This window comes from Poecilia mexicana, unplaced genomic scaffold (genome assembly GCF_051168715.1).
Source record: "Poecilia mexicana isolate PSO_F unplaced genomic scaffold, ASM5116871v1 scaffold_16, whole genome shotgun sequence".
Taxonomy (NCBI): domain Eukaryota; kingdom Metazoa; phylum Chordata; class Actinopteri; order Cyprinodontiformes; family Poeciliidae; genus Poecilia; species Poecilia mexicana.
Window position 1 is genome coordinate 26,832,328 of NW_028263385.1, and position 16,277 is coordinate 26,848,604.

General features: G+C 38.0%; 1 protein-coding gene across 1 annotated transcript in view; it reads left to right on the forward strand.

Moving 5' to 3' along the window:
• Positions 1–498: 498 nt before the first annotated feature.
• The window catches only part of emc2 (ER membrane protein complex subunit 2), a 28,288-nt gene continuing 12,509 nt past the window's right edge, over positions 499–16,277 (forward strand). Inside the window, exons 1-7 of the mRNA XM_014990413.2 lie at positions 499–581; positions 1,251–1,364; positions 4,698–4,762; positions 6,337–6,422; positions 8,358–8,415; positions 12,650–12,735; positions 12,928–12,987. Of these exons, the coding sequence (XP_014845899.2) occupies positions 542–581; positions 1,251–1,364; positions 4,698–4,762; positions 6,337–6,422; positions 8,358–8,415; positions 12,650–12,735; positions 12,928–12,987 (509 nt within the window). The 5' untranslated portion in view covers positions 499–541. The remainder of the gene's footprint in view (positions 582–1,250; positions 1,365–4,697; positions 4,763–6,336; positions 6,423–8,357; positions 8,416–12,649; positions 12,736–12,927; positions 12,988–16,277) is intronic.

A 16,277-nucleotide genomic window follows, 5' to 3' on the forward strand; every position in this document is an offset into this window, starting at 1 on the left:
ATTTCTTTTGTTGTTGTCACACTCACATGTTTAAGATCTGCAAATTCTCCCCTCACTAAGTCATTAATTAACGGTAATTAACATACATCTTGTGAAAAGCCGTGTTCAGTCTCAAATTTGGTAACTACAAAGTAAAGTTTTTGAGTTCTCGCGATGCATCTTAAATAAAATAATTCTACAAAGAAGAGTGAATAAAAATGTCCATACAGCTCCTTGTAAATTATTATTATTATTATTATTATTATTATTATTATTATTATTATTATTATTATTATTATTATTATTATTATTATTATTATTATTATTATATCTTAATAAATTATAAAATATTGTGTTTAATTTACGTGTTTAAATTTTATTCTAGATATCCTACTATAAAATTCTGTTTGTGTCAATAGCAGCGAAAATATCTGTAAGGAGGCAAATAGTTTTTAAGCACTACAGTATATATTAAAAAACTTTATTTTTGTTCAGGCACGCCTCCAGTCGGCATTTTTCTGACGTAGCAGTGGCGTATGTTGTCATATGAGGGGGTAAAAAGATGGCGTCTTTGTCAGAAATGTACGACGTGGGGTGGGAAGGTAAAAATACATTTTCTTTGTTCTTACGCAGTGGCATGCTTTCATATGCCTTTTAAGCTGTCTGATTTTCTCGCTTTATAGTACAACGTTTGGTCCTCGCTGTTAAATTGATAAATTTACACGGAATTACGTCTGTGAAGAACTGAGCAAATGCTAATTAGCTCACAGTGCTAACCTGTCAACTTAGCGGACACACTGTCACCAAAACGAGCTTAGCTTCTCCTCAGTGGTTTTCAATTGATAATAAACTGTGTGGCGCATTTATACAGTTTAGAGGTTGTAGCTTGTCTGAACCAGAACGACTCGTAAATGTAAAAGTATGTCATTAATGGTTACGGCTAACAATATGCTAACTTTTTATTGGTGTACATAAATAACTGCAACGTAATGTCAGCGATGTTACTTATCCTCTTAAGCTTCACTGGTCATGTGAGGTGCATGTTATATAGGTGTAGTTTCATAGTCAACATGGTTCAGGTTTATTTTATGTACTTTATATGAAAGATGTGCGGCTGAAAATGGCTAGCAGTCATTGCTACATGAGCAAATTCGTACTGTGCAAAATACCAAAATGACCAGATTACACATATTCAAGTGTGCAAGTGCTTAATATCGAGTAATGATGGAAATTATAATTGATTTTATGTGATTGAATATCTGTTTGTACAGAGATGAGAGACAAACTGCGTAAATGGAGAGAAGACAACTGCAGAAATAGTGAACAGATAGTGGATGTTGGTGAAGAGCTCATCAGTGAACATGCATCAAAACTGGGGGATGACGGTAAGTAGTTTTTTTTCTCAACTAAAAACATGCTTATATTAATTATTTTATTTTTCTTGTGGAGAAGAACAAGCAGAACTTTATAAGAAAAACGAGTGCCTGTGTAATAGTAATGGTAACCTTAAAATTCAAGTAGGTGTTACACTTGAAGAAGATGATGTCTTTTAAGTGATAGTCATGAATTTGTTTAATGTTGAAATGACACAATTGTTCAGTTTAAAGGTAGGAATGTGGTTGTAAAGATTCTTTAAAAAATTAAAAAGAAAAAAGAAAAATACCAATCGCAGAAAAAAGTCAACAACCATTACATTGGTGGTGGTGAATTAGTTTTACAGGTATGATCACATTATGTTTATTTAGCTTTACTGAGAACATCTTCCATGTTTTTTTTTTTTTCAGGTCAAGATTTTTTAGAAAAATCAGGAATTGAAATATACTTTAGTCACAAATAGGGATATAAACAACAGGTCTTTATGATATAGATTTTTTTCAAGTTGTGTTAGACTGAAGTAAAACTTAGCATGAATTAACACCTGCTAAATTTAGGATTTTGTAACTAAATCTTATCTAAGTCTTATCAGTTCTTGCTATTCTATTCACAGAGGTAACACTGAAAAATAATACTGTCTGATTCTGATGTCTGGGTTTTTACCTGTTCTCACAATTTTTAACCATCTCTTATGTGTCTTGTTAAGATCTTATATTACCAACCAATTAGCAATTAGTACCTGTAAATAGCAGTTTTGTGTATATTCTTGAGGGAATGTATATTTTTACTTGGTTAGCTCTTTATTTTCTTTAAAGAAATCTTAATACAAGAAGCTTATTGGTTAAGCCTAAACTTTTTTGCCTTCCCGTTATCTGCTCCCTGTTGTCGACCTCCATGTATTTCGTTTTAAATATCTTCTTAAACCTTCTGTTCAGCCTCTGATTCCTTTTTTAAATATTTCACTTATACTAAAATTAGCTAATTTTGAGTTTGTTTTTCTCAGTAACAACTTCCACACCGAAGCACACCTCTTGTTAACCTCTTGATGATGCCATCTCTGAATTGAACAGTGTTGTGCTTGAGTTTTGGCCCAGCAATACTTTCTGCACATTTCTCTTTTAATCTTGACTAATTGAATCAAATTTGTGCTAAAAATCACAATTTGTTAAAACCCATCCATATTTTTGAACTGGAAGTTGTCTGGCTTTGCTTTTTGCTTGGAACGGTCAAAAAACAAATCCACAGGCATAGGATGCGTTCGGTGTCCAGAAACGTCTCTCCAGAAGTGACGCGTTTGGAACAATTGAGACCAAAAGCGACGCAAGAGAGTAAACCGAGGGGAGTCGCTTTGCTGTAGGGTTGGATAATGAAACGGTATCGGCGAGGGATTATGGCGGCTCCTTGGACGTTTGATGCCTCGGTTTTTTAAACACAGCCGTGCCTCTGGTGAGGATTTGAGGAGTCCTTCGTGCTGAGACATACATGCTGCTCCGTAAATATCATGTCATATCTTCAGGGCAAGAGAGGCTTATGTCATTTATAGAGATATCTTCTGCTTAAAGAAAAAGCGGGACTTCTGACGATGGTATAGCCCTTATGGAGCCATGATTTCAATGTTTTTTCAGTTTGTCTGCCATTACATGAAAGGAGACAGTGACGTGAGTTGTGAGGCTGGTTCTCATAGATGTCTTCAAATTCCTTAAAAAAAGAAATGCATCAAAGTGTATGTAGACAAAATGATGTCCGAGTAAAAACATGGATTATTTGATTAGATTCTTTTGTACGTTTGTTCGAATTACATTTATTTGTTTTAAAAAAAAAAGGCAAAAATAACTGAACTCTGCAACTACTTGTGTTTATTGGTTCAGAAAGTGCATGCAGTCAACTGTCCTCGTGAGAGCGATACAAACACTTTGACATGCCATGCTTTTATTGAGCCCAGATCCCAAATTAGCTGTAAATGAGACGCCAATTATCGGAACAAAAGCTGGAAGCATTAAAGTAACATAAGAAGAAGAAGAAAAAAAGTTGTTTGTTCTGGCACTGTCTGCAGGCTTTTATGAGGACCTGTGCTTCACAGAGGAAGTGCTAATTTTGCCTTGTCTAACACGTCGTACTAATTCAAATAATCAGTCTTTGTTGGCTGGCTGACAGTCTTTTATAATGATAAACTAAAATGGGGAAAATAAGTGTTTCATACTTACTGCAGAATTCAGAAGCTTAGATTTTAGCATTAGCTTTCTCTGGTAGTGGTACTGAATAAATATAAGGTTAAACGCATTGGATACATTTGGAACACTTTTCATTTTGTAAAAACAATTGAAGTGTGAAACAAATGTAATACAATTCACTAAATGTATATGTCCCGATCCCATTAAGGGGCAAGGGTGTAAGAAAATGGATGGATGGATGGATAAATGTATATGCATGAAATATTTATGTATAACAATATTCTAAAGATTTACATAAGGGATTTTATTACCAACAGAATCTGTATCTTTAACATTTGTGCAACGGGGGACTGTTTTTTTTTCTAGCGGCGGACAGATTGCAGTTTTTTTGGCCGATCACCGATATTTAAAAAGGCCGACTGGCCGAATCCGATTGAATGAAAAACACAACAAAACAAAAAAGAAAAAAAAAACAGTTTACCTTTGAGGTATGTCAAAAATCTGACAGGTTTTTTGAGATTATAGTAGTTAACCGCAGATTAGAAAGGATTAGGAGTGTTCACTGTTTTAAAAACATAAGCAGAGTTATTATAATATGATTCTAGACAAACTGCAGAATTTCAGGTATGAGAAGTTTAAAGTACCTATGTTTTATAAGGTTTGAAGTTATAAAGTTCTTGCTGACCTTCATGATTACTGATAACATTACAATATTCTCTGTTCTCTATTGAAGCAAATGCTTGATTTTACTAGAATTGTGAGTTTGCCGTAGGGCAGGGGTGTCCACAGTTCAAAGCCCTTTTTATATTTTGTATAAAATATAAAATATCTCTACTGATGTAGGAGATTTCATTAAAATGTTTATTATTGAGCAAGTTTAAACCAAAAATGCAAAAATTAGTTTAATATTGATTTTTTTTTTTTTTTTTTTTTTTTTTAAAGAACTTCATGACCTGCCAGTTTTGACCCCCTCTGCAAAAAGGTGTGGACACCACTACCTTAGTAACGTAGCATTCTGAGTTAAATGAAATGCAACAGTCATTTTAAGTGAACTGGAAGGCTGGTTACCACACCAGGTAGAATTTAGGATCTTATTATTTTTTTTGCGTGTGTTCATAACGAATGGAAAGGGCATTTAACACTGTCCTCTTTGTCCGTCTCTCTTCTGCCCAGTCTGGATTATTTATGAGCAAGTGATGATCGCCGCATTGGACTGCAGTCGGGACGACTTGGCTCTGGTGAGTTTTCGCCACACTTCCTCACACGCCCAGAAAGCTTCACAAGTTAATCGTTCACCCTGTCACAGCCAGTTCAAGTTTTCTACACCCCGCACTGCCAAATTTAAAAAAAATATATTAAAAATAAAAAGTCATTTTTATTTGACTCCGTCTGTACTTTAGGAAAAAAAATAGTTGGAATTCAGAGGTTGTAGCAAATTAGTTGTTCTGACTTTTTTTCTTCTTCTTCTGCCTTATTAATGTTCCTAAGTATTCTTAGGTCTTAAGCACAGCACAAAAGACATGAGATGGTACGGGAAGTGTTTAGTCATTAATAAATGTGGCATTCATTGAGGAGGAACAAGGCAGGACTTGCTTATTAAAATGAGTTGTCAGTTGGCGATCCTCTCAGTCCAGCTGCCACGCTTAAAATAAAAACAAAACAAAGGACCTTAGTTGAGCTGATGACTTGTGGAAGCGATCCAAGTCGCTCTGTAGATTTTTCCATTTAATTCAGTTTAGTGCAGAGGATGTTTTTTTATTAGATTTTTTCTACTGTGCCTTGTGAAAATATTCATAACCTTTCAATGAGTGTACTTTTTGTCACATTACAACCACTAACTACAAGCTGTTTTATTGATTTTTTATCTTATTTTATGTAGATGAACAGGAAGTTGGGTATAATCGAGAAGTGAAAGAAAAGGATGCTGGGAAGGGTTTCACCAGCCTTAACATCACATGAATATGTTTTGATCTAAACCATTCCATTGTAGCTCAAGTTGTATGTAGGGCGGCAGCTAACGATTATTCTAATAATCGATTATCCTGACGATGAATTGGTTAAAAATATTGGCACATTCTGCATATTTTTCATTTAACCACATTAGCCATTTTTGATTAATGGATAGCAAAAAAAATGCTCAATAGAATATATATATATTTTTTTATAGAATGTGATCCGAGTGAAGCTAAAACTAGGCCTCTTATGGAATTATGGGTAGAACAAAAACAAAGGTGGATTTTTTTCCACCTTAAATCCAAAATGTATGTGTTTGTATTCAGTTTTGGCTGCTTTCAGTAAGCTCTCACAGCCAATGGCATGTTATAAAAGCTGTACACTCCAGTAACAGATTATTTTATTACTAAATTAGTTGATAGTTTCGAAAATCAATTAGTCACGATTAAGCCGATTAATCGCTTTAATCCTAATTGAAACATGACAAAATGTGACCCTCAGGCCTTTAAAAGGCACTGTAGCAGTTCTGACTTGGATCATATGGTATAAACTCCACCTTTGTGTGGAAAAGCAATAAAAGAAGTTGCAGTAAGAATCCTTATTTTTCTTCTTTGTGGCTGCAAGTTTCCCAGATGAGTTGCAGACTAACCACAAGTTGTCGTCAGACAAAGGAGGGGGGCGGCTGGCGGTACGCCAGGTTATTATACCAGTCACTTCTGTTTATAGAAAGAAAATGGGGAACAAATCCTAGGAAATTCTACGGTACCTGCATGAGAACAAGTGTTTTATAAAAATACCACTGCATGAATTGGTCTGTTTTTTTTTCTTCTTTTTTCTCCCCCCCCCCACTTCCTTCCAGACCTGTCTACAGGAACTGAGGAAGCAGTTTCCAGATAGCCACAGAGTGAAGCGATTAACGGGCATGAGGCTGGAAGCTTTGGAAAGGTAAGCGAGAGAGAGCCAAAAGAAAAGCAGCACCAGAGACGGTTCTGTGTGATTAAATTGGGAGATGAGGGAAGGGGGGAAAAAGTGTTTGCAGAGCCTAAGTGGTGCTGCGACTAGGGCGTGTTTATGTACAGTACGTTGTGTTTATATTGGATCGCCCGGCGTTCGTCGTGGAGAAGAAGAAGTGGGGAGGGTGGGTGGGTGGACGGGGAGCAGCGACTCAGCCCTGCGTGCTCCTGTGGCCCTTTAGCTTGTGTCAGGGATTCCCGGGAAGGAAGCGGTTGGCTCCCACTGTTATTCCAGGGGTCCCTCTGTCATTTCTGGTTTCTGTGCTATTCTTTTCTCATTTTGTTTGCTCTTTACCGCCATTTCTATTTTTTTATTTATTTTTTTGCTTTATTTCTTCCCTCCTTTTCTCTATTTTTACACTTTTACTGTCTTGTTTTGGTTTCTTTCCTGCGAAAAGGTCTTAGCCTGGTAAATATTGACACTTTGCTACACTCGGCATACGGATCTGGAGGACAAGGCGTAAACGGGTCGGCCTGGCGCGGACAGTTCGGTTTGTTTATGACTCGGCGAGGATCACCTCTGCTGGTTTATTGGTTATGTCAGTTTATGTGATAATTGAGAAAGATTGCTCGGGCTCTGTCAGATTAAATAAACTGCACAGTAGGATCTAATTGGCTGCAGACAGAGCTCCACTTGAATGACACAACTTCAAACAGTATAGCCCTTCCTCTTCAACACACGCACACACACACATGTGCAAACACACAGTTGGTTCTTGAATAAATAAAGCAAATCAAAGTGGCTCGTGAGTGGTTGCCTGGTGCCATCTGAAATCTCCCAAAGTGTGGCTGAGTAATAAAGTGAATGTGAGGGAAGCGTCAGGGCTGGAAATGGGGCTGTGCATTGCTAATGGGAACCAGAGTTGCCTCTGTATGTTGCAGACTGTGGGTGGGATGGCTTCTGGTCACAGAGCCACGGCTCCGGCTGCCGGCGCTTCAGCGCTGAAGAAAACACAGTCGGCAGTCACACCTTGGTGCCTGATTTGATATGACAAGTGAAGTGCAGATTTCCCTACATTATTTGGTATTTATAGTTCATACAGCCTCCCTATTGCTGAAGTGTCTCATGACCACAAACTTCAGTGTATTTTGTTTTGATTTGATGAGATGAAACAATGCAAGTGGTGCTTGACTGTGAATCAGAAGGATTGATGCGGGGTTTTAAACTGTTGTGAAAATCAGGGTTCATGTGGGTCCTTCAAATCCTTGAAATGCTTGAATTTCAACTGGGTGTCTTCAGTTGGGTTGATTTCTGTATAAACTCCTTAGAAGTTATTCGACCTGCACGGTTTTGTAGTAAAGTGCAATTTAATCTTTTGATTGTAAGCCTAAATTTGGAAATTTCTATTTGCAATTGAAACCTGAAGTTTACATACACAAAATAACAAGACAGACTTTTTTTAAAAGTTGTTTTTATCTCCAATGTGTGGTGCTGGAAAAGTTTGGTAACTTCCCTTGAAAATGCTGGAAAAGTGTTTGAATTGTACTGTGAGAAAAGCGTACGACGAATACAAATCTGAAAAAGGGCGAGCTGTTTGATGGGTATAAATACTTTATCTAAAGCTCTAGATAAAGTGAAAACTCTCAAGATAAACTCATAAGAGCAGCAATTTCATTCATTTTAACCAAAGTGAACTTGTAAACGGTTGCATGCAATAGTAAAAATGGTTCGATCTGTTCTTATTGTGTTCATAACTTGTTGAGGTGAAATTGCCATGTCACAGTGTGAGCTGCACGACTAACAAAGCCAAAATGATTTCTGTGCAGCCTTCACTTCAATCAGCCATCTGCCATGCTGTAAGCATTACCTTAAATTCACTCCATTTCCCACGACTAACTTCTACCTGTTTCTGTTTTGTCTGCGAAGGTACGACGAGGCCAACAAACATTACGACGCCATTCTGCAGGAGGACCCCACCAACACGGTAAGATGGACAACAAATCTGCCTGCTTAGCCTCAAACTCGGCTTCACGTCGTCATCTTCGCTTTAAATCTGCCTGACTTTGGTGTTAGCGGTAGGAGTTCACTAAGTTGAGCTCTTTGGCCTCACTGCTCTCAATCACTGTACTGATCAGCCTATCACGCGCACACATACACACACACACACACACACACACACAGCTGAAGACTGATTAGGGTGTGGGGCTGGGTCACTGAGAGGTGATTCATGATCTTAGTCAGTGTTATATATGTTTGGGAGTGAAATGTTAATAAAGGTCCGGTCTTTGAAGGTGGTGATTTATCAGACCTCCTAGGGTCCCAAAGTTTCTGATCCACGTTCTCATGTTTTTCCTCTTTTTTTTTTTTTTCTTTTTTTTTTTGTCATTCGTTGACTTCACTTGAAACGTCTGTTTTGTGGTAAACTCCGATCAGCGTTTTTTACAGAGCGCTACTGGACGTTTGTCCTCTGAATTCAGTTCACAGTTCATTACGGGGGAAGACTTGCATGTTGGGATATTGCTCTTTTATTCCCACGTGACTGTCCGTACGCATAATGGACCTGGTGGTAATTGCTCCCCTCAGTACTTGTGGCTTGTTGTAGGAGTGATTTATTTGAAAGAGGTTCACAAAGAAACTTTGCCTGGATTCACTGTTGCTACGGCCGTCCCCAACTTTCCCAGAAAAGTTCAACAAGTTTCCTCTGACACATCGATACAAGGCTGGTTAAGGTTTGGTCAGTATCTCTCTTAAATGGACATCCAGCTATGCGTTTAAAACGTATAGTACTTGAAAAATAATGTCAAACATTAGCTCCTGTGGTAGCAAAGGAAAACGCAGTTCTTTTTCACTTTGCTAAGTTTTCAGGTGTTGCTTCACATTCTTGTTTTGTCTAAAGACAATGAATTATGAACTATGCTGCTTTCTAAAGAAAACTATTAGATTGTATCTTAACCTGTAATAATATGTAGTGGTGTGACTTGCTAATGCACAAGACACAAAAACACAAGACATTTGAACATCGTTCAGATTGTTTGTCTAGCCTTCCTGCCATAACCAGCCAGTTATAGTAAGTCATATAGGGATATGTGACATCACACTGTGTTTTGTTAATCATAAAACAGACAGTGGCCAAGGATTTTACTTTCTAAGCTGTCTTTAACATCTTTGACTATGGCAATGGTTCTCTCTTATTTTCTGTCATGGCCTTATGAAGTATACACTTTTTTCGCTTCCCCTTGAATTGAAATACTATTTAGTAGCTGGTATTTATCTGTACTAGCACCTGTATTCTGCTTACGCTTGATTTTCAATACAAATCAAGAAAATGAGCTGCAACAACTTAAAACTTAGGTTTGTCTTAAAATAATTTCCAAGCTCAGTTTGTTAACTTGGTTTGAAACAATTAACCAAGACTTGGTCTGTGGGATTCTCAAGAAAGAAAGTGCAAAAGATTCACTGGGATGTAGATTTTTAGTATTAACACAGTTAAATTCCAAACTTTTTTTTTACACTGTAAACATCCTTGTTAGTTTAATCTCTCAAACTTCTCCATCTCTCTTAAACTGGTTTGCTAACCACATTAGATCAGTGACAACTTCTACACTGAAAAGTTTTTAGTTTTTTAGTTTCTTACTGGCTGGGCACCGGTCACGGCCAATCAAGCTGAAAATTGTCATAATCTAAATAAATACAATCTTAAATCCCCTTTTAGATGTAGATGTTAGAACTAGACTTATTTTATTAACAGTGAAATTTGCAACAAAATGTTGTTGCTTGGCTATTGGAGCACACAGGAAAAAAAAAAAACACTGAAAAATCACAAGAGTACCAAATAATGTATTACTATTTTAGCGATAGTGATACTCCATGTAACATAGAGCTGCTGTCTGAAGGTGAGATGAGCGACATCTGAGCTCAGATTCAGATGTCAAAATGTAACAAATGGATCTCATCCAAATAGTTACAACCTTGCATTTTAGAGTTTCACTTTATTACCACATTTGATAAATAAAATTTGAGCTAATTAGCGGATCTGAGATGAAAATGTGCAAAAATTAGCTATGTTTTTAAGTTTGTTCAACCCTGTAAGTGTTAAATAATACATAGGATAAGGTTAGTTCTGTTCAAAGAGAGGCATCATTTTGCATACTATTAACTAAATACCCGAAAACAAAAACATGAAGAATTTACATTTTTATTTGGCAGCACACAAAATTAAGAATTATTAGATTATCTTGTCTTTGCATCCAGTTTATTCTTCGGAACGGCTGTAAATGCAGAGTTGGTGCCACTGTGCATCCACCCACTGTTTTGACAGTGGGAGTAGTGACTTCAGTGACTCCCATGGTATCCCACCTCCTCCACCACCTAAAGACTCCTGGGACTCATTCGGAAAGGGAACGGTCCATTTCCTGGTCTTTGCTCGCTGGAGCCTGCCACCCTGTCGGGCTTAAGCTGTCACTCAAACACGGGACTGGGAATGGAACAAAACACTCAAAGTACATTCCCCTATGGTAACTTTCAACTTTTTTTTTTTTTTTCCCACAATGCTTTTCCTCACTATAAGGGTATTGATGGCGGTTGGTGTGAAACACACAATGACCTCATTTAGCCCACCTGTCTTAGGGTGGGGACACCTTCCTCCCTCGGCGTTCTCCACGGAGCACTAGATTGTGCTGGAGATGGGTCTGAGAGATGGCGGAAAATTGGCAGCTCACGAGGAAGACTTGCGAGGCATCCCAGCATGTGAAGCAGAGATTGGAAAGGGAGCTGTTGTAATTACAGACTGTGGAATAGATGTGGTGCACATTAACCAAAATTGTTGAATCAACAAAAATTGCTAAGGATTTTTTATTTTTTTTGCCAAGGAGCTTTTCCAAAAAGCATTTCAATCTCTTAGACCTTCCACTGCTTGATATATTCCAATGCCTACATCAAGTTGCTAGCCAAGTGTTTGTCTCTTTGTTTTACCTTCCGAGAAGGATTTTTTTTTTTTGCCCACACGAAAGTAGCAGTTTAGTACTTTATTAAACATCGAGCGAAACCACAAATAGTATTAATATTAAAATCTACTGCGCTCTTTGCATTTCCTCTGTCGCGTTTTACGTCGGACGATTCCTGAGGTTTATCCACAAATGTCTGGAATTAGATCCACTTCTGGATAAATTATGCTCTCCCTCTTGAAGATTTGAAGAATAACATCTCTTATTTGTTTAATGAAGATGTTTGCTGTCCTGTGTGCCCCTGTGTTTCTTTTTTCTTTTCTTTTTTTTTCCTTTTCTTTGTGGCTAAAATATTGCCTGTCAGATGAGGTTGCAGTCTCTCAGCAGGTCTCTATCCCATCTTGATGGATAAGTGGATTTTGTTTGATGGTAGTGTCAGACGAGGCCCAAATTTACAGTCCCCTAGACATGAGTCATACACGGCCCCCCAACGGTTTCAGTTATTACTGTAGGAGAGGAAGCCCCACTCAATCAAGTGCCAGTCCATAAATAAAATAAGGTTGTGGCGGGGCAGCGCGCGGCTAATGGAGCAGCAACCTCCTGTTAAGCTTTTTCCCCTTTAGTATCAAAAGAAGCAGAAGAAGAAGATGAGGAAGAGGTGGCGGGGTGAGGGGAGAGTAAAATATTTGGAAAAGTCAGAGCAGCAGGGGTAATTCTTCCTAATGCAGATTGATGAGAATCTAATCCACCTTAAGGTCAGCTCCAGCTTCAAAACGAGGCGGAAAGCAATTTTCAGCTGATGCGCGTCGGAGGCCCGTGCAGCTGGGGATGCGTGCTGCGCCGGCAGGAAAGCCGGACGTCGGGGTTTGAGGGAGTGTGCCATTTTCCCCACTTGGTAAGAGGATGAGTCACCGCTTTATCTCAGCCACTGAGCTCATTCCAGCTACCAAACACTGACTCATAATGTGTGCCCATCTCATGCTAGACATGGCCACTAACCAATTTCCAATTATGCCTCCGTAGACGGATATTCATGCAAGTTTCACATTAATTGTATTGAAAAAGAAATGAACGAGAAAAAAACCATATCTTCTAAAATCTCTATAACACAGGAAACATTTTGGCTTCTCTTCTATTTTGTTTCACAGCGAAGGGATAAGAGTCACAGTGGCGCGCTGAAGAAGTGGAACTCGTAGACTCACTCGAGCTTTTTACTGCCGTGCACACAAACACTTGAGCCGGGGATGTTAATCCTGTTTACTCTCTCCTCCACAGGCAGCAAGGAAGCGCAAGATTTCTATACTGAGGGCCCAGGGGAAGAGCACTGAAGCCATAAGGGAACTCAATGAGTATCTGGAGCAGTGAGTTTTCAGCCTCTTTATCTGCTCCAACTTTTATTTTAATTAAAGACGAGTCTACTTTCAATAAAGGCAACAAATCCCCACGATTATTAATGGTTTTTAGTTAGCATCGGCACGATTATGTTGAGTCAGTTGGAATGTGTTCACGTTGTTCGAAAAGAGAAGGAACGTAATTCGTTTTTGCACTTCCAGGTTTGTTGGAGACCAAGAAGCATGGCATGAGTTATCAGAGCTCTACATCAATGAACATGAGTAAGTACCCTGAGTCTCTTTATGGGAAAATGTCTTAATTTTCCCACTAATATTAATGGATATTAGTAACTTTGATGAGCTAGTTGGGCCTAAATCCTTCTAGACCAACACAGCATCATAAAACAGCTACTGCGCATGTTTTGCAACAACTTGTTGTTCAGTAACATTAGCTTACCTAACTTGTTGCTATATACGCTAGCAACCACTTTGTTACCAAAGAGTTAGCGAGTTAGTTGATGCTACCAATCTTTCTTAGTTGGGTCATGAAAGGTTAAGCTGCTAAAGCCTTTCATCTGCCCACATCACCCAGAATGCTGTGCAACTTTGCATCGGAGTTCAGTGAAATTATCTAAATTCTGTCGGGGATATTTTCTGCTTATCACGTGTCTGTCACGATGGATGCCATTATTGTTTTAGCGCCCAGCCCTGGGGTAATTATGTACCCTTTTTCTCACAGCCTAATTTTGTTAGATGCAGCTATTGAAAATTAAGCTACTGAAATGGAGAATTTACAATAGAAAGTGTTCTAGAAGGACATTGTGAGTTGGAGATGTGGTTCATTTTGCTTCAAACATTGTGAATAGTTTGGGTCAGCTTCAGGATAGAGTTAGATGAGGCTGCATTACCCACTGTCCTCTGATGTTCAAATGTATTAATACACCTTGAACATTTGCATATTTTTTCATTTTACCCCCACCAACTTTATTGGATCTTATTGGGATTTTTGTGATGAAACAACACAAATTGGTGCATAATTATTAAGTGGAATGAAAATAATGGCCTGGCTTGGTGTTCAGTGGAATTGGGTCTGCCTGTCTACATTTACAAGTGCTATAACTAGTGGAAAACTAACACTTCACATCAACCCAAAACACATCATTCCTACATTACAGCCGAATGTGTTTCTTGAGAATTGACTTGTAGAGGATGATTATAAATAAATCACCACACCTGTCTTCTTTTTTGTTTTTTCAACCATGTATCATTTTCTTTCCACTTTACAATTATGCGCTACTTTGTGCCGATTTATCACGCTATAAAATACTTTGGAGGTTTGCAGTTGTAACGTGACAAATTGTGTGGAAGTTCAAGGGAAGGGGTGTGAATCTTCCTGCAAGGCACTGTAGGCTTTATGTCTTTCTAATCAATTAGCAGATATGAATAGCTCACATTCTTCCTGGTTAAGCTATTACTAACCTGTACAATTACAACCCATTTCATATAATAGACCATACAAGCAGGGCATTTTCTCCAGATGGGTGATGTAAGGCATCATTAACAGTCTGTGAGCTATTTCTGCTTTTCCCTCAGGACAACTACTGTATTTATTTTAAACCAAAAGTAAAAGATATAAGATCCCAGGGTTCAATAAAATAAAAGACACTTTGGAACATTCTAACACACTAAAGAAATGTCAGTGTATAAAATAGTTATCTTATTCTACCAAATTACTTTTTTTCCCCAGCAAAATATAGTTGTTACTTAAACAATAAGTTTTTGGTATTTAAATGGCGCTTTGCATCAGTCTGACAGCTTGATCTCTGGAGAGCTGCTGGATAGCCACAACATAACGGTCTGAGATGCCAAACTCAGCCAGGGGTCTGAATAGAGTTTTGTCCATGTTTGTCACATAAGAGCAGTTTGATAGGATTTCAGTCTTAAGCCCCTCAACACTCCCTGGCCTCCCTCTGGCGAATATATGCATATGGTCAAGATGAATTTCCGGACAAACCAAAGCCTTGTTTAAAAAAACCCCCAAAACAAACATGAAATTATTGTTGCCAGATTTGTTATATCTGAGCTTGTTTGAAGGTTCAGAGGTTAGTGGAGCAGTGTCTGCTGTTTCATTAAGTCTTTTCTGCAGCCATTTGCGTAGACACTTGTCTCTGTGGTTGCTCCGGTACAAAGGTAGTGGCAGCAGGAATGTGTTGCGCCGTCAGACAGCTACTTATTGGATATTTGGTGCTTTTGTCTGGGAGGCTTGATGGCTGTAGCGGCCAGAGGAAATCCAAGGGTGAGACCATTATCTCCCGGCTAATCCCAACATTTCTAATATCACACCATTCACTCCCACAGAGCCTTATCTACAGGCGTGTCAATTTCTTTTCATTCTTTTCTTTATTTTTGGGTTACAAACTCCCTGTTTCCCGTACTCCTCCTCTTCCGGCTGGCCAGGCATTATCACCAGGGTTTTCCTAGAGGGATGGAGGAGGAGAACACTTGCTGTGAAATTCCCAGGAGAAGGTGGTGTTGCTCGTCCTGCCTTCCCGAGCCGCCTGCGAGAGAAAACACGGGTTGTTGTTGAATTGTGCAAGAGAAAAAAAAACTGTCCTCCCCTCAATGTCCAACTCCCTGGAAGCTAATAATAAGCAAAGTGATGTGTCTTTGCGTTGATGCTGAAAGTGTTGCATCACAAACACAAACACACCATCTAAATAAGAATCACCAAGTTGTTAATATTTCAGTGATGTATTGATGGGTTTTGCTTTTTGCAAATATTAATCTCAGGTTCTGGTTTTGAATTTGATATAAAATATTAAGCTCATGAGCTCATAACTGAAATGATTAATCAGATAAATCGTGATTAATTGCGATTAATCAAATATTGAAATAATTGTCAACTAATTTAGTAATTAGTTGAGTAATTACCTCAAGTAATCGTTGACTTGAGTATAAAGACTAAAACAGGGCCATTTGCTGAAATAACACTGAGAGCAGTAATTAAACAAAAACTATTCAAAAAAATATACATATTTCAAACAAGATATAAAAAAAAGCTTTTGTAAATATGTTCTACACAGAACTCCTAAAGTGTCATAGTTGAAATTTTGTAAAAAATAATGGTTTTTCTAGAGGGAAACACCAAAATCTGCCATTAAGCAGCTTTTCCTACCCAATTATTTATCAGTTGATGCAATAATTGGTTAATTAATCTACAAATCACCAAATGTTCACTTAAAGGAATACTATGTTATGGGATTCTAGGTAAAAAAAATATATTTGTTTACATATTTCTTTTTAAAGGAACAGAATTGTTTTTAGTATCTTTTAACATATTTCTAATGTATAAAAAAAAAAGTCTTACGTGGTTAAGTGAGAAATCTGCAGAATATGCCAATTTGTTTATCTGATAACAATTACTACTAATAATCGTTAGTCACAGCCTTACGCACAACCCAAAATTGGTTCTCCGCATCCTCCCCTCCCCCCAAATGCATTTCGCCAAATCTAAATCAATTTCTGTCTCCTACACTGTGAGAGTGTGGCGTTAAATACAGAGGGGAGCATTT